Below are 16,767 nucleotides of genomic sequence, written 5' to 3'. Positions count from 1 at the left end.
TCAATGTTGGATGCTCACGCTTGCGCCTGCCACATGCGGAAGCTTTGCCGAGCTCGAAAAATGAGTCCCAGCACTCTTTCATGTGACTGACAGTCATCAATCAACCACGACACATGTCTGGAATGTCGCAAACCACTGCTTGAAACTTCCTACCTTCTTTCCACTGCATGTCTGTCATCCACTCTCGCACCCTGCTCACAAACTTCTTCCGCACTCAGCTTGCCCGTTCAAGGCCAACTTTTCTGCCCCGGACATCTCTCATTCCATGTCTCGGAGCCAAGTGCATGTCTCCTGCTGCAATCCATACTAGACTGTCGCCCGACTTACCACTCAAAAGCGTCAAGCGCAGGAAGCTATCTCCTGCTTCATCTTTCGCCACTACCGCCAACATGTCTACAAACTCTCGCGTCTTGGAGCTTACAGACGTCGAGGAAAACCTGCGCACTCTATTAATCGATGTTGCCAAATACATTGACAACTCTCCTGGACATGCTTCTGAGAGTCAGGTACCACTTCCTGATGACCTCGCAAAACAACCACTCGTTCTAAGATGGACTGGTGGCTGGGTCCGTGACAAACTCCTCGGTATCGAAAGTCATGATATCGATGTAGCAATTAACAAAATGACTGGCTTCCAATTCGGTCTGAGGCTGAAGGAATATCTCGAGATTCCTGGCAACCCGGAAAAGTACGGTCTGGAAGGTGTCGCTAGCAACGAGTCCCAATCAAAAAAGGCTGAGTCTGGGAAGAGCAAGATCGTTGGTGGCCTGCACAAGATTGAAGCAAACCCGGAAAAGTCAAAGCATCTGGAAACCGTCACAACAAAGATCCTGGGTCTCGATATTGATCTGGTCAATCTGCGCAAGGAGACATACAGCGACGACAGTAGAAATCCTCAGATGGAGTTTGGCACGCCTGAAGAGGACGCTCTTAGACGCGATGCCACTGTCAACGCCATGTTTTTCAACATCACTACTCGTGAGATTGAAGACTTTACTGGCAAAGGCCACAACGACATGGCCAACAAGATCATCCGCACCCCTCTCGAGCCTTATCAGACCTTCAAGGACGATCCTCTGCGAGTTCTGAGGTTGATCAGATTTGCTAGCAGATTGAACTATACCATCGAGTCTGAGGCTCGCAAGTGGATGAAGGATGCCGAAATCAAAAGCGCCCTGCAAGCAAAGATCAGTCGCGAAAGAGTCGGTGTCGAACTCGAAAAGATGCTCCGAGGTCCCGACCCTCTGATGGCTCTGAACTTGATTGAACAGCTCACTCTATACTCCACCATCTTCTCCGACCCTGCCCAAGACCAAGACAAGGTCTTTTCACCGGACACAGACAATTGGAGCACTGTCATCAACTTTGTTCAGGACATCATGTCTTGCAAGACCAGCGACATTTTCGTGCGTGACGCTGAAGAAAGATATCTCATCTGGTTGTTGTCTGCAGTTGTCCCATACAGGGACGCTCCATCTCCTCCAGCCATCGAAGGCAAGAAGCCACCACCTCCCGTTGCCACGGCTGTCGCACGTGAAGGCATCAAGGCTACTAACAACGTCTGCAATGTAATCACAAACTCTATCAAGAACTATGCCGAAATCTCCATGATGGCCAACGACTCAAACGGCCGCAAGCGTCCAGCACGTGAAGACTTGGGAATGGCAATTCGTCGCTGGGGTTCTACCTGGAGATCACAAACAGCGTTTGCACTGCTGGTCAATGTCGCCGATGACCCTTCAGCAGCTCAATGTAAGCTTTGCTGCATGAATATAGCGTTCTCAATGACTGACAGGCCTAGCTCACCTCTCCGCGTTCTCAAACTTCCTCAAGTACGTGCAAGAACTGGACCTCCTCGACGCATACGCTCTCAAACCCATTCTCGACGGCAAAGCCCTGACAAAAGCCCTCGGCGTACCAACCGGCCCCTGGATGAAAGATGCCCTCGACGTAGTCATGCGCTGGCAACTCCGCAACCCAGGCAAAAAGGACACGGCCGAAGCCATCGATCAAGTCCGCCTCGCCAAAGACAGTACCCCAACTCCTGGTGAGCTGACCTCAGACCTCATGACGTATTTTCTCCAGCTTACCATCCGCCCGCTGTTTGCAAAGACACCGACGCAGCAGGTAACAAGTCAAGGGCGTAAAGTCACCACCACCGTTCTGCCCTCCAAAAAGTTTGCGCAAAGCAGTAGTGATGAAAAGACTTGGAAGGGTAGGGATGCGTATGCGTTGGAATTGCTTCGCTGGGTGATTTGTGCTGCGGATGAGGACTTGGTGCAGAGGAATTGGCATGCGATTGTGCCGCCTTTGCTCAGCATACTCGACGACATCGACACCGAATACAAAGCCCAAGGCTGCGAATTGCTTAAACTCTTGCTGGACAAGACATCACCTGCACTTCTCAAACGCACTGGTTTAGGGGATGTGTTTGAGGAAGCCCTGATGCCATGTCTAGGCTACCTTCCCACCCTGACACCTGAAGATGAGAGTGCACGTTTACTTTCGGTCGCCTACCCAGCCTTAATCTCCCTTTCCAACACTTTGGACTCTTCCTCTTCTTCCTCATCACCCTCATCACAAAAGCCTCCGCAGTGTCTAGCCCTCCTCGACAACCTTATTCGCAAAGGCATTCTCATGACTTTTACCTATTGCCCCGAACACGCCAAAATCACCACCGTCACCACTACAAATCTTGCTGTCATTCTCAGTCATATGGGCTTGGACTCTGTCAAACACCTTACTTTCATTCTACCTATGCTTTCTTCTATACTCGGTCATCCTTTTGTCACTGCTTCGCCACCTCTATTGCTTTCGTCTATCAAGGCGTCACAAGCTGTGGTGTTGAACGCGTGGCCCAGAATGCAGGTCTACAAGACCGAGGTGTTGAAATGCGTGGCTGTGCCTTGGATCAGGATGCAAGAGGAAAATGCTGATGGGTCGGAGTGGAAAGAGATCAAGGAGGAGTGTAGAGTCACGGTACAGATGCTCAAGGATGCTTTAGGCGATGCCGCCGATGAGTTCGATAAAGAAGTGGCAGAATTGATCAAGGTGGACAAAAGATTGGAAGGCTTGTTTTGCTGACTGACTAGCTGCATGATGTCGAAGGAAAGGTACGATCAAGTAGACAGGACAGACAACCCGTGTCACCGATATACGTGTTGAACCCCCCAACGAGCCTACTGTCTGTTCAGATACCCGTGTGTCGCCTCCGATCGCTATATATCCACCAACCTCTGAAATCTCCAACCCTTGAGCATATTCGGTGACTCCAAGGAAGCAAAAGAGAACACGTTCCAAAGTGTGACTGACTCAAATGCCCATCGAGCACCACACGCAAAAACCAAAGCAACACCTGAATTACCTTTTCAAGGCCAAACGCTTCTTGCGTCGCAAAGATAGCATGATCAGAAAATTAGAGAGGTTTGCACACCCTTCTACCACGAGCAAAGAGCTCTTTGAATCGGAAAAAAACCTTGGATTGGTGACTAAGACAGACGCCTTTTTGCTACATACATGACAACTTTGCCTGCCCTTGCTCTGTTTCGCCCTCGCCTCTCACAGACACCAAAAAACATTTGCTTTTACGCTGCCAAAGCTTTGAGCGCAAACCCAAACAATCCATCCATGCTCACCCACCCCCATCCACTTTTGTCCAGATACGCTTCCACCACACCCCTCAGAACACCAAAGCTGTTTCTATTCATCTCAGCCAAGACACTGATCCTCTCTGCATCTTCCGTCTTCTTCTTCCCCTCTTGTGTCTTTGTTGCTTTTTCCACATCAAAGCACCTAGACAGGAAAAGCAGCTGGTTATACAACTGCTTCTCCGAATACTCCAATTGCATTTTGCCTGTGCAACCGAACGCCAGGCCTCTGGGACCGAGGCATCGATGGCCATAGACGCTCATTTGTCTGGTTTTGTTCCCACAGGTGGCTTCATCGCAGACGAGCGTTGCTGAGTAGTAAGCCGCCGTATGCGCTCTGATCTGTGACTCCAGTTGCGCGGAGAGTGACAGTACAGGTAACAGGGCAGAGCAAGACAAAGAGGGACAATGCAAACCATCCGTTTCCACAACCGCTGATTTGGCTTCTGCATCGAGTGGTGTAGGAGCACCTAACCCGCGGAAAGCAAATGGTGTGCGGCATTGCAGGCAGAGTAGACCCAAAGGTGCGCAGTCCTTGAAGCGTATCTCATCAGGAACCTGCGATTCCAATGGATGGATCTCCGTTTCGGCGTTGTAGCTGTTGCCTCCACTCGCACTGCTGACGCGGTATTTACTCGTATCTAAGCCCAGGCATTCAGCCAACAACGTCACATTCGTTCCCTCGATAGGAGCACAAAGACGTTCCACTGGCGGCAAGATTTGCTTGTGCAGGTAGTAATCGATATCGGGTTTGAGTTCTGATTCAGCACGAAGCACATCGTCGACGGGGAAAGCATTGTGAGCTGCTTTTTCAGCACTGCCTGACGAGTCGTTGCAGATGATGTAGGACATGACGTCCTTGGCCTTGACATGCTTGCCCTTAGCCATCAGTTTCAGCGCTACCTGCACTGAAGGCATGGAATTGCCATTAGGGTATTCCTTTGGGTTTTTGCCGAGTTGGGTGTAAATGGTGTATTTGCGAAGCGGCACAGTGTTCGCTCGCATCTGTTCTGCAACTTCCCTGAGATGATCGTGGATCTGCGACACCACTGTTTCTGGATCTTCGCCGGACAGCAAGAAGTTGAGTAACTCGGTAGAGGTATCCTTGGACAATTGGCAATACTCTCTTCTGCGCATGTCCAAGCCCTTGACTTCGAGCTTGTCGACCCACTTGCCGTCCTTCTCGATCATATTGACCGCGGCATACTTTTTCTTTGCGTGCAAAAGCAGGCGCCGGAAAATATTGTCAATGTCGATTTCGAGAAGTTCGTAGCGTTCGTTGACGCTCTTCTTGAAGTCGTTGCCGATTTTCATCGCGTCCATGATGTTGTCGACATTGGTGTTTACCATGACGGAATCGGTATCACCGTAGATGACTCTCAAGCCATGTGCAGACTCTGCTAGATCCTTGGTTGACTGCAAAATTTCACGACCTTTGTAGGTAGTGAGCATAGCTAAGGGACGAGCGTAGAAGCGCGACTTTGTGTATCCCAAACAACCGTACATGGAATTGGCAGTCAGCTTCAGAGCCATCTGCTTGATTTCCCAAGTCGCGAGTTGATCGACAGTGGCAGTCTTGTCCTTCATGAGCTTCTTGACTTCGCGACGGCGGTGGACAAGTGTTCTAATCAGTCGTGGCAGGATGCCCTTGTTATTGGTATCAGACGGGACTTCGGGAACCTTTTCTTCGTCCTCGTTGACTTCTGATCGCTCGACAGTTGTGAAGCAAATGTTGTACTCCTGGATGATACTGGGGTAAAGCGAGTTGAAGTCCATGACAAGGATGAATTTGTCGTACAAACCCTTTTCGGGCTCGAAGACCAGACCACCCTTGAACTTGTCCTTTTTCTTTGCATCTGCATCGTCTCCTTCAGGGTTATCCTCATCAGACTTGGCTTTGCCTTTGCCCCAGATCTTGTCGGGACAGATGTACTTGTTCTTGTGGAACTCGTGCAGCAAAATGTACTCGTTGCGCTCAGCGCGAGTACCACTTAGCGTTCTAGCCCACGAGTTTCCAGCCAAGTTTGTGAGAACCTTGGTGAGGGGAAGCATCTGGACTTTGAGAGCGATGGCAGCGATGAAGAACGTGTCTGCTTCGGCGAGCTTGATGTACTGCATCAGACCGGCTCTGTTGGTGGCCATCTTGAGCAGTACATCATTGTCGATATCACGACGCTTGTTCTCACCGCCAAGAACAAGATCACACATCTCATCCAGACTCCAAGACTGGCACTTTGTCATCAGAGACTTGCCCATGTCGTTACCCAAGTCACAGAGCAATCTTCCAGCAGCCAGCTGTCTCTCGGCGAAGAAACTGCCACCGCCCTTGCCAATATTCTTGGGCCACTCATGACGCTTCAGTCTTCCGATACGGTGCCATCCAGGAGTCTTGCATTCACGCATTCGGTTGAGCAGCAGAGTGTAATCGACATCGTCAAGTCTGTGGCCGACCAAAACATCCGGATCATTGCGATCCAGCAAAGCCAAGAACTTGCTAAGGATTGCACTTTCGCTCTTCTCCATCTGGATGTTGCCTCGGTACTTCTCAGCATCCGCCTTGAATCCGAGTGGGTAGTCAGGGCCATTCGGACGCATGACTGTGAAAGTCTTGCAGGGGAGTTTCTCAGGTGCTGTAGTGTCTGACAATGACATGCTGTCGTAGATACGAGCAGTAGCCATCAAAATCTCTTGCTTGTTGTCCTTCTCATTCAGCTTGGTCCTGAGAGCAATGCTCATCAACGTCAATGGCGGAGCATCAAGATTGTCGGTGTCTCCGAGAGTCGAGATGCCTTGAGGTTTGTCGACAAGCATTTCCAGCTTGCACCAAGAAGCATTCTTGACAGCGTTGAAATTGATGCTGTTTGCATCAAGCTTGAGCCAGCAAGGGCCCATGATGTTCTTCCAAAGAACAAACTGCTCGAAAAGTGCAGTGTTGGTACCGAAGACGTGCGAGAAGGTTTCTCCTTGAATGTCCATTGGCAAAGGCTGTTTGTCGTACGGGTAGAGGAGCTTCAGATAGTCAGCCTCCTTCGGAATGTCTGGCAACTCGAACGCGTATTTCCTGGAGCATGGCTTGATTTTGTGCATGTTGACATTGAACTTTGACATAAGACCATCCACCTCTTGGTAGACATCGCCCATCTCGACTTCTTCATCAGTCTCGCGACCTTGCTTCCGACGATGCTCGCGCGGCAGGAAGAAGAGTTTGCGCATGATGTTGTCGACCTTGACGAAAGCACTGACAAAGCGATTGGTAGACTTGTCCTTGACCTTGCCGAACAGACAGAGACCGCCATTGATCTCGGTGTAATCGAACCAGAAGAAGCGGACACTACCGTCCTCCTCTTGAGCGTGTCGAGGGTCGAGCTTGCCGAATGTGACAGTCTCTACACCAGAACTGCTCAGGACGTTCAACTTGTCGGTGACGCTTGTCAAAGCCGAGGTATCGATAGCTTCAGGGACCTGCCGTGAAGGAGAAGAGCTTGCCGGTGTCGGGTAGTCGGTCTTTGTGATTTTAGGAACAGGCATGGGTCTGTTCCCACGCATGTTGATGGCGGCCGTGCTTCGAGAAGATTGATTCGTGACTTGTGCGACCTCGAGCATATCTTCATCCTCGTCTTCCTCGACCTTTACGTTCGACTCCTTCCGTTGTGCAGCCTTTGCAACTGGAGATGAAGGCAATGGGTCGCTCATGGGTACATCGTTGTCCTCGGGCGGCGGGAAAAGACCTTCGTCCATGGGGAAATATGTGTCGTCATCAACAGGAGCTGGCGGAGAGTCGTGTGTGTGTGTTCTTGGTTCGTATGTGGGGATATGGCTCATCTGTTCGACGGGTGGTGATAGGACTCTGGTCTTGCGGCGGTTCTCGGACTTGACAGCGGTAGATCTGGGCTTGTATGAGGGAGCTGTAGCAACCTCACCGAGGAGGTCAGCCATAAAGGCGGCATCTTCAGCAGTCGAGGCCTGCTTGGGCTTCGGTGCAGCGACGGCTGGGTTCGCGTTGAAGTACTTGCTGATGCCCTTGTTGATCTTTTCTTTCTTCTGAGCGTCTTCCTCACGCTTGCGTTTCGCTGGGAATAAGCTGTCAGTATACTGGAGTTTGCAAGTGAGGAGTGAGAAGATAGTCACCAGCTTTGCTCCTCGCGGGCAGGTCGTCGTCGTCGCTCTCGTCATAATCGTCTTGTTGTTGTTCATTCTGCCAATCTTCGCGGCCGTCATCTGCGTAACCTTCGCCATTGTCGTCGACGACAAAGTCATCTTGGTCAAGTCTCTTTCGGACAATCTTCTTGTAGCTGTCTTCATCGACAGTCTCGTAGAGTTGCTCCTCGTCCTGAACTTGGTATGTGGAAAAGCCCGTCTTGCCAGCCTGTCTCGCAGCACGGAGTCTGGCCAGTGTATCCGCTTTGCTCGGAGGCATGATGTGATGCTTGTTGTATGTGAATGCTGTATTAAAATTGGGGTATATGTATGGCGGGTAGGAGGTGTTTGGTGTGGTCAAGATACACAGATACAATCAGGGCACGCGTCTCGTGTCGCGCACGCGAAGCCCGCAATCAATCAATCTAACCCAAAGAAATCGACCTAACTCTAGCAGCGTCATCACTCATTATTTCCACGCTCTGTCAATTCTCTTGCATTCAATTGCATGTTTCGTTCCCTCGCCTCTCGCATCTCAATTCCCAGATCTTGCACTTTGCTCAAACAACCTCGACTGCATATCATCTCAACTTTCCACTCCTCCGCCACCACCGCCATGCCCGAGTCCCGCTCCAAACACCCCCTCGTCTGGATCGATTGCGAAATGACTGGCCTCGATCTCGAAAAAGACACCATAATGTCCTTGTGTTGTTTCATCACAGACGCAAACCTCAACATCCTCGACGATCAAGGCTACGAAGCCGTCATAAGCCATTCACAATCCCAACTAGATGCAATGGGCGAATGGTGCACTGCTCAACACGGCAAAACCGGTCTCACAGCCGCCTGTCTAGCTTCCACAACAACCGCCGAAGACGCTGCCCAGCAATTACTCGCCTACGTGCAAAAATACTGTCCAGAGCGCAAAAAGGCACTGCTGGCCGGTAACACTGTGCATGCCGACAGAGGCTTCCTGATCAAACAACCCTACACTCCAGTAATGAAATACCTACATCACCGCATTCTAGACGTCTCTGCAATCAAAGAAGCAGCAAAAAGATGGGCCCCGGTCCCTATACTCAAAAAGAGCCCCCCTAAAGCTGGCAAACATGAAGCTAGAGCCGATATCCTCGAGAGTATAGAGGAAGCTAGATATTACAAAAGAGTGTTTTTTGTCAATGGTGCTGAGCCAAAGGAAGAGGAGGAGAACGATACTACGGCTGAGATTGATGGTGATGCAATGGGCAGCATCATTGGTGACAAGGAAGTCAAGCCCAAAGAAATCACTCAAGAAGTCGGCGCTGAGAAGGCGAAGACGACTGTGCAGACTCTCGAAGCAGAGGGCTTTGGCGCTACTTCTGGCGAAAACGATCTCGATAGAAATGGAGGCAATCGTGACTTGGCCTCATAGACCTTGCGAGATAAGAACATGTCAACCGTCAAGCTTCAAGATCAAACGCTCCACTTCTGTGCCACACACACGATTCACTACGCGAGTCACAGCTATAGTACATGGAACTCATGTGAAGTTTGAACTGTTTTTCTTTTCGTGTTATGTACGCTCAATTTCTGTACATGCAAAGTCGTTATATTAAAATGCTACATCTCGTTTCAAAGGCAAAACACTTAGGTCTTGACATCGGGCTCGGTACGGCCAATGAACTCCTGCAACTTGAGGAGATCGGTGGCGAGCTTGACGTTGTCCTTGAGGTAGTCTTGTGCGTCCATCTCGTATGTCTTCTCGTCGGCATCGTGCTTCTCAACGTACAGACGGATGGTGGCGCCACTGGAGCCGGTACCGGACAGACGGACAACGATTCTGCTGCCGTCGTCGAACTTGACGTAGATACCCTGGTTCTTGCTGACGCTGCCATCAAGGTCGGTGTAGCTGAAGTCGTCGGCCTCGATGACCTTGCGGCCAGAGATGGTGGATCCGACAAACTCATCCTTCTTGGTGGTAATGAGCGCCTTCATGTGAGCGGTCATCTTCTCGGCACCCTCGGACTCACAGCCCTCGTAGTCGTAACGGGTGAAGAATGTGCGACCGTAGATCTTCCAGAAGTCCTGCTGGATCGACTTGATGCTGGGGGTCTCGCCCTTCTGCTGACCAACACCAGCAATGATGTTGAGCCATGCGACGACGGCCCAGAGACCGTCCTTCTCGCGGACGTGGTTGGAACCAGTACCGAAAGACTCCTCACCACAGATGTTCATCTTGTTGGCATCGAACAGACCGCAGAAGAACTTCCAGCCAGTGGGGACCTCGTATGACTCAAGACCCTTTTTCTTGGCGACAAGGTCAATAGCACCGGAGGTAGGCATGGAACGAGCCAGGCCGTAGACACCCTGCTTCTTGAAGTAGGGGATCAGCTCGGCGTGGTGAGCAATGATGGCGAGCGAGTCACCGGGAGAGACGAAAGCGCCCTTGCCGTAAATCATGTTACGGTCACCGTCACCGTCAGAGGCAGCACCGAAGTGGATGTTGTTCTTCTCGACGGCGTCAACCAAGCTGGCAGCGTAGACGAGGTTGGGGTCGGGGTGGTGGCCGCCAAAGTCGGGCTTGGGAACGCAGTTCTGAGTAGAACCCTTCTGACCAAGCTCCTTCTCGAAGACGTCGATACCATAGTTTCCGGTGACACCGCTCAGACCGTCGAACAGGATCTTGAAGTCGGGGTGCTCCTTGAGGAAAGCCTTGATGAGATCAAAGTCGAAAATGTCCTTGAGCATCTTGACGTAGTCCTCGGTCGAGTGGATGATCTCGACCTCGAGGTCGCCGTAGGTCTTTGAGCCAATGGACGAAAGGTCAACATCGGGAATGTCGGAGATCTTGTACTCGGTGAGGGTCTTGGAGGTCTCGTAGATCTTGTTGGTGACGCTCTCGGGAGCGGGGGCACCGTTGGCGAGGTTGTACTTGATACCAAAGTCCTCCTCGGGACCTGCACAGGGTGATTAGCTGACGCGCCTGCCAGAATTGAGTGGGTTAACGACTTACCACCAGGGTTGTGAGAAGCGGTCAGCAAGATACCACCAGTGGCCTTGCGGATGCGGATGACGTGCGAGGCCGCGGGGGTACTGAGGATGCCATCCTGGCCGATGATGAGCTTCTTGACGCCGTAAGCGGCACCAATCTTTGCAATGGTCTGGGTGACCTCGGGGTTCCAGTAGCGACCGTCACCACCAATGACGAGAGTGGAGTCCTTGACACCCTCGGGGATGGAAAGGAGAATGCTGGTAACGAAGGACTCCGAGTAGTGCTCCTTCTGGAAGACCTTGACCTTCTTACGAAGACCAGAGCTAAGAGAAAGTCAGCAAACAGACACAAACAAGACAATTGGCACAAGCTGCTACAGAGAGCGCGAGTGGAGCAAGCTTCAGGAGAGGACGAGGGTAGACAACTCACGTTCCGGGCTTCTGGTCTTGGAAAGGCTTGAGGGAAACAGTCTTGACGCTCATGATGTGTGATGTGTGAGTGCTTGTCAAGAAGGAGAGATTTGGAGGTTAGAAATAGTTTAGGCCTTGCTGGACCAGCGACTACCACCTCAGCTCTTACGTTAGCGGGGTCTGTCCGAAGGCGGTGACGCTGCGAAGCGTTGAGACCTGAGCCGCCCAAGCTTCCAATTCGTGGGGTCTCGCTCTAGCAGAAATCGCCATCCAATGAACGCCACAATGCAACCAGAAAAACTGTCCATCAATTATTCTAGACAAATCCTAATCCTCTAACGCAGCTATCCTTTCCCAACAGCTATACCACCGCCCCTTTCGAGACGTGACCTTCAACAATTGGTTATGTCATTCCCGTTTCGCCATGTCTCATCCTCCCATCCCCAAGCTCGGACGCTTCGTTTCCCATTTCCTGCCGCAATGCCATTCTTGCTATGTATAGACAAGCTGATGTGACCTGGACTTTGCTCAATCGAGTGCACAAGAAGCTGAGTTGCTGCCACCATCTCGACATGGCATTCACCGAGGTTTTGGTATGCGATGGATGATAGCACTCACTGCCATCTGAAACATTGATCTTCTTTTTTCTTTATCCTGCCTGTTTTGCTCATGCTTGGATATCGAAACTGGATCCACAACCACAACTGCTCGTAGCTCCTGGGATACCCGTCACCTTGAATTGACTGCCGATCAATTCCATCGTGTAGTCAATCTTGCTGCCGCTGAGAAGCTCGAGACTGGGCTCATCGATGACCACTCTGGCTCCCTTGCCATCTTCCGACTCAAACACTGTATCCTCTTCTTGTGATATCTCTTCCAGAGTTGTTGTCGACATGAGGTATTGGAAGCCGTGGCAGCCGCCCGACTCTACTGCGACACGCAGGCAGAGGGATGGGTTGTTCTCCTTCGTGGAGATGGCGTGTAGACGCTACAGAATCCAATCAGTTTGCTGTGTTGCTGATCATCTGTATGTGCATACTTACATTGACAGCGCGAGGCAGAATATCTATCATCATGTCTTCGCCATTCTCGTTCTTTCGCGGGTTGATGATGGCCTTGACTGCTTGACGACTAGATGCACTAAAGGCTCGACTGTTCTGTGACGGCAGGATATCTTTTGTGAAGGGCGCGAAACGAGGGACTGGTGCGGATCGTGGCGATAGTTGCGACGGGCGAGCAGAGAGTGATAGTTGGCGGCGAGGGTAGAAGATGCGCGCATCTCTAGAAGCTTGAGTAAATGCGCTGCGACAGCATCGTAGCAAAGAGTCTCTTCCTGAAAGTGCCATTTCTGATTCAAGTGAGTCGTAGGTATGCGAATGTCAAGTTGCTCAGAGCCGCGGCGAGAGTTATGTCAGCAAAACCCCGATAATCTCCGGATCCATTTGCAAGATCTTATCTTGATAATCAGGGTGATACCCTCAACGACCAGGTTTTTGAGGAAAGTGCTTCGGTATCAGCGACAGTAGGATATTTTTAGTCAAATATATCTGTATTACTTACTTGGGAGCTCATATGGCGTGGTTGATACTATCCGAAGAGACTTTTATATTGAGGTGGACCACTATACTCGATCTTGAATTATACGATCTCTTGTTCTAAGAAATGGGCTCAAGTCATCACCAGCTACATTGACCATCTTGACCAAAGCTTCATGTATCAACCTTGATCTCCATAGGCATCGGTCAACCGCTATCGGTCAGAACAGCAGTTTAAAGGCCTGCTGTTCAGGTCTGCGAGACTATGAGCATTGTATGGTCGTTGCCGGGACAAGAAAATTGCAATTGTTCAACATCTTATCTGATCATCTCCTGCCAAACGCGCGTCAACGCGGTCAACGGAACAACGGCATAACTGAACAACCACATCTCCTTCTCAACTTGTACGTTCGTGCAAGTATTCCGACCAGCGTCAAAATTGTGATTCTGGCGCCATGTCGAGTGAAAAACGTCCGTCTTCAGTACTTCCGCGACTTCTGATCATTGGCGCTGGCTCTCGCGGTACTGCTTATGCCCGAGCCGTATCAGAGTCTGGTAGAGGCATTGTAGCTGCTGTTGCAGAGCCAATAGCTTTCAAGCGCAACCTACTGGGATCTAAGTATGTTTGGAACTCAGGCAACGGTCCTTCAGACGGACAGGAGTTTACTGATTGGAAAGACTTCTTACAATGGGAGACCAAACGCCGAGCCGATGCTGATGCTGGCCGCCAAGTCCCTCCTGGTATCGATGGTATCTTCATTTGCATACTTGATGAACAGCACGCAGAAGTCATCACAGCTCTAGGCCATCTATCGATACACATCCTCTGTGAAAAACCGCTGGCTACAACATTAAAAGACTGCATGGCCATCTCAGCAGTTATGTCATCTCAGCAGGGAGGCCAGTCAGCGATCTTCGGTATCGGACATGTCCTTCGATACAGTCCACACAATATGCTATTACGCAAGCTAGTCCTCGGAGACCAAATAATTGGTCCCGTGCTATCCATGGAGCATACTGAGCCCGTCGGTAACTGGCACTTCACTCACAGTTATGTCAGGTAAGTTGCATGACCTCGACACATATCTCTTGTGTTGATTCAAGTATCAGGGGCAATTGGAGAAAGGAGTCTACAACAGCCCCGTCATTACTAACAAAATCGTGTCACGACATTGATTTTCTGTTGTGGATGCTGTGTTCGCCTGCCCCTGGAGCCGATCAGCCTGCGCATCTTCCTGCATCAGTGGCATCGTTCGGATCTCTGAAACAGTTCCAGCGATCTCGGAAGCCTGCCAGTGCCGGTACTGCCACTAACTGTTTGCGCTGTCCGATTGAGAAGACTTGTACATATAGCGCCCCAAGGATATACAACGACAATCAACTTGCCAAAGGCAACACCGACTGGCCAGTCAACATAGTTAATCCAGAGATAGAGGCCTGTTACAACGACCAAGGCAAGGAGGCTGCAAAGGACATGTTGCTCAAAACACTCGAACTCGACTATGATGACAACACACCGCCCGAGGAAATACACAAGCGTCCCTGGTTCGGAAGGTGTGTCTGGGAGTCCGAGAACGATGTCTGTGACGACCAGTACGTCCTTCTCTCTTGGAATGACGATCCCTTGACCGAAAGCACAAACACCGGCCGACTTAGCCCTGGTGGCAAAGAGCCGCCAGCTAGGATGGCCAAGACTGCTTCCTTCCATATGATCGCCCAAACCGAGAAACAGTGCGAGCGGCGAGGCCGGATCTATGGCGAAAAGGGGGAGATCTCGTATGATGGAACCCTAATCACGATATACGATTTCTCGACCGGGCAGTTCGAGCATCTTCGTCCGCATAGACCTGGCGGAGGTCACGGTGGAGGCGACTACGGATTGGCAACTCAGTTTCTCAAGGCTATCGATGCGGTGAAGTCGGGGAATATGTCGATTGAGGAGGCTCAGACTCGACACCTTGGTTGTACTTTGGAGGAGGTCATCAGAAGCCATGCTCTGGTGTTCGCAGCAGAAGAAGCCCGGCTCGAGAACAAAGTCGTCGACTGGCAGCAGTGGTGGGACTCATGCTGTGAGCGCTTTAATCCTCGAAACACCGTATGACAGCCCTCGAACAGCCCTGAGGTTTATTTGTCTTTTAACCCTAGGTCAACCATCGAATAGCTGCAGCTGCTTCCACTTTCTACTCGTCTGGCTACATCCCGCCATGTTCTACCCCAAACCTTTATTACATTGTCAAGTCTTGGTCTTCTTGGCAACATGACTTGGCACGTTTCATCGCAGTGTTTTTTGAGGCTGTGTCGACTCCGCTCTGATGATCAGCTTCATGGTTGGTCACAAATCACAACTCTTAACGATCAAATCAATGGTTCGTTACACATCTTTTCGCAACACTGTAAGATGATCGTGATGCCAATGTCTTGACTCAGGCATTGCGACTGAGTTCAGGCCGCTGGCCAGAGTTAACCTTCGACCATTGCTCGATCCACTTTGCGACTTTACTCTTGCGCAAGGCAGCGGCTCAGGACTACCATATTCTCTCGCGTAACGGTAGTATGTTCGCTTGAGGCTGACTGTTACCGAGAGACATTTGAGATCGCCTAACTCGCGCGCCTCGACACATCTTATTCCACCTATCCACTGTGTGCTCCAGCCGAAGCATGATCCATGTGACTTCAATGCACATGGTGAGATAGGCCCTACATGTCCAAGAGATTGGGCGGATCAACACATGGAAAGCTTGTCGTTTGTTTCATACTTATACAGCGCAATATCGAAAAGCTAGTATGTAGTGTCTGGATGGCCTACGGCGACCAACCCTAACCATCGGCTCAAGTATATATATCAGCACCTCTTTCCACCTCTGCATCTTTCCTTTCTCAGAGCCGTGCTCCAGAACAAAACTCAAGCATACACATTCTTTGTCCATCCAAAAAGTCACTCTTTTGAACTTCTTTCAACTTCTTATCAACCTTTATACCTCAAAACTCAGTAATCATGCACTTCAACGCCTCCGTTATCCTCGCCGGCCTCCTCTCCATGGCCGCCGCCGAGCGCCTCGGCCCCCTCCGCACCCGCGCTTCCTCCTCCTTCCCCATCCCCGCCAGCAAAGGCTCCGTAACCTACAAGAGCGCCAAGTCCATCTCCGGCACCTTCGACGGCGGCTACAAGACCTACGGCCGCGGCGTCAAGTGCGGCGGCCAAGCCGAGGGCGGCAACGAAGACGCCGTCTTCATCCTTGCCGACGGTGCCACCCTCAAGAACGCCATCATTGGCAAAGACCAGAATGAAGGTGTTCATTGTTTGGGCGCTTGCACTATTGAGAATGTGTGGTGGGATGCTGTGTGTGAGGATGCGTTGACCTTCAAGGGCAATGGCAATGGCAAGGTCATCGGCGGTGGTGCCCGCGGTGCCGAGGACAAGGTTATCCAGCACAATGGTGTTGGCTCCATCACCATTGACGGCTTCACCGTCCAGGACTTTGGAAAACTTTACCGCAGCTGTGGCAACTGCAAGCAGAATGGGTGAGTTTTGCTGACCCCTGCTTCCACCATGGAACGGAAATACTGACAAAGTGGATATTAGCGGTGCTAGAAAAGTCACGATCAACAATGTCAAGGCTACCAATGGCAAGTACCTCGTCGGCATCAACAGCAACTATGGCGATACCGCTACCATCACTAAGACTTGCGCCAAGTCTGTCAAGCATATTTGCCAGGAGTACAAGGGTACCAACAACAACAACCAGGAGCCTTCTACTCTTAGCGAGGGTCCTTCCAAGGCTTGTATCTACAAGACTTCTGATGTTGGTGTCTGCTAAATTGGCGGACTTTGAGTCTTGAGTGAAGGATGGAGTGGAGGAATGGAAGTAGTGGATGGTTACAAAGATGAGTGTGTGACTGTACTGAAGGATGTCCTCGGGCTGGCTCTGAGGATATTCTTGAGGCAGTTTCTTGAGGGTTGGACTTCTTTGACAAGGATTCTGTTGTGGGAGATCAAGGTTTTTTGTAGTCTTTATCTTTTGCAATCAAAAGAAGTTTTCGAGACAATTTTGATTCGACTTGATTCG

At 50.8% G+C, this 16,767-nt stretch overlaps 5 protein-coding genes across 5 annotated transcripts; 3 read left to right on the top strand and 2 right to left on the bottom strand.

The window, feature by feature from the left end:
* Positions 1-389: 389 nt before the first annotated feature.
* M436DRAFT_47891 (poly A polymerase C-terminal region-like protein) lies at positions 390-3,084 on the top strand (the record flags this gene model as incomplete). Its single annotated transcript, XM_013571651.1, has 3 exons — positions 390-1,752; positions 1,802-2,127; positions 2,179-3,084. 3 exons carry the CDS (start codon positions 390-392, stop codon positions 3,082-3,084), a joined length of 2,595 nt encoding a protein of 864 aa, XP_013427105.1.
* A 6,326-nt stretch (positions 3,085-9,410) lies between these two features.
* Positions 9,411-11,237, bottom strand: M436DRAFT_82039 (phosphoglucomutase; the record flags this gene model as incomplete). Its single annotated transcript, XM_013571745.1, has 3 exons — positions 9,411-10,720; positions 10,777-11,078; positions 11,185-11,237. 3 exons carry the CDS (start codon positions 11,235-11,237, stop codon positions 9,411-9,413), a joined length of 1,665 nt encoding a protein of 554 aa, XP_013427199.1.
* Positions 11,238-11,838: 601 nt separating this feature from the next.
* On the bottom strand, positions 11,839-12,301 carry M436DRAFT_17489 (uncharacterized protein; the record flags this gene model as incomplete). The annotated part of the gene is made up of 2 exons (XM_013571471.1): positions 11,839-12,153; positions 12,209-12,301. Coding segments are annotated over 2 exons (408 nt in total), but the record flags the coding sequence as incomplete, so codon positions are not given.
* Positions 12,302-13,155: 854 nt separating this feature from the next.
* Positions 13,156-14,801, top strand: M436DRAFT_47026 (streptomycin biosynthesis protein StrI; the record flags this gene model as incomplete). Its single annotated transcript, XM_013571501.1, has 2 exons — positions 13,156-13,760; positions 13,811-14,801. The coding sequence occupies 2 exons, from the start codon at positions 13,156-13,158 to the stop codon at positions 14,799-14,801; spliced, it is 1,596 nt and encodes a 531-aa protein (XP_013426955.1).
* Positions 14,802-15,737: 936 nt separating this feature from the next.
* Positions 15,738-16,518, top strand: M436DRAFT_47103 (pectate lyase; the record flags this gene model as incomplete). Its single annotated transcript, XM_013571520.1, has 2 exons — positions 15,738-16,222; positions 16,284-16,518. 2 exons carry the CDS (start codon positions 15,738-15,740, stop codon positions 16,516-16,518), a joined length of 720 nt encoding a protein of 239 aa, XP_013426974.1.
* Between the last annotated feature and the right edge of the window lie 249 nt (positions 16,519-16,767).

The sequence above is a fragment of the Aureobasidium namibiae genome (genome assembly GCF_000721765.1).
Source record: "Aureobasidium namibiae CBS 147.97 unplaced genomic scaffold scaffold_9, whole genome shotgun sequence".
Classification (NCBI taxonomy): Eukaryota; Fungi; Ascomycota; class Dothideomycetes; order Dothideales; family Saccotheciaceae; genus Aureobasidium; species Aureobasidium namibiae.
This window is presented reverse-complemented; position numbering and strand designations above follow the sequence as displayed.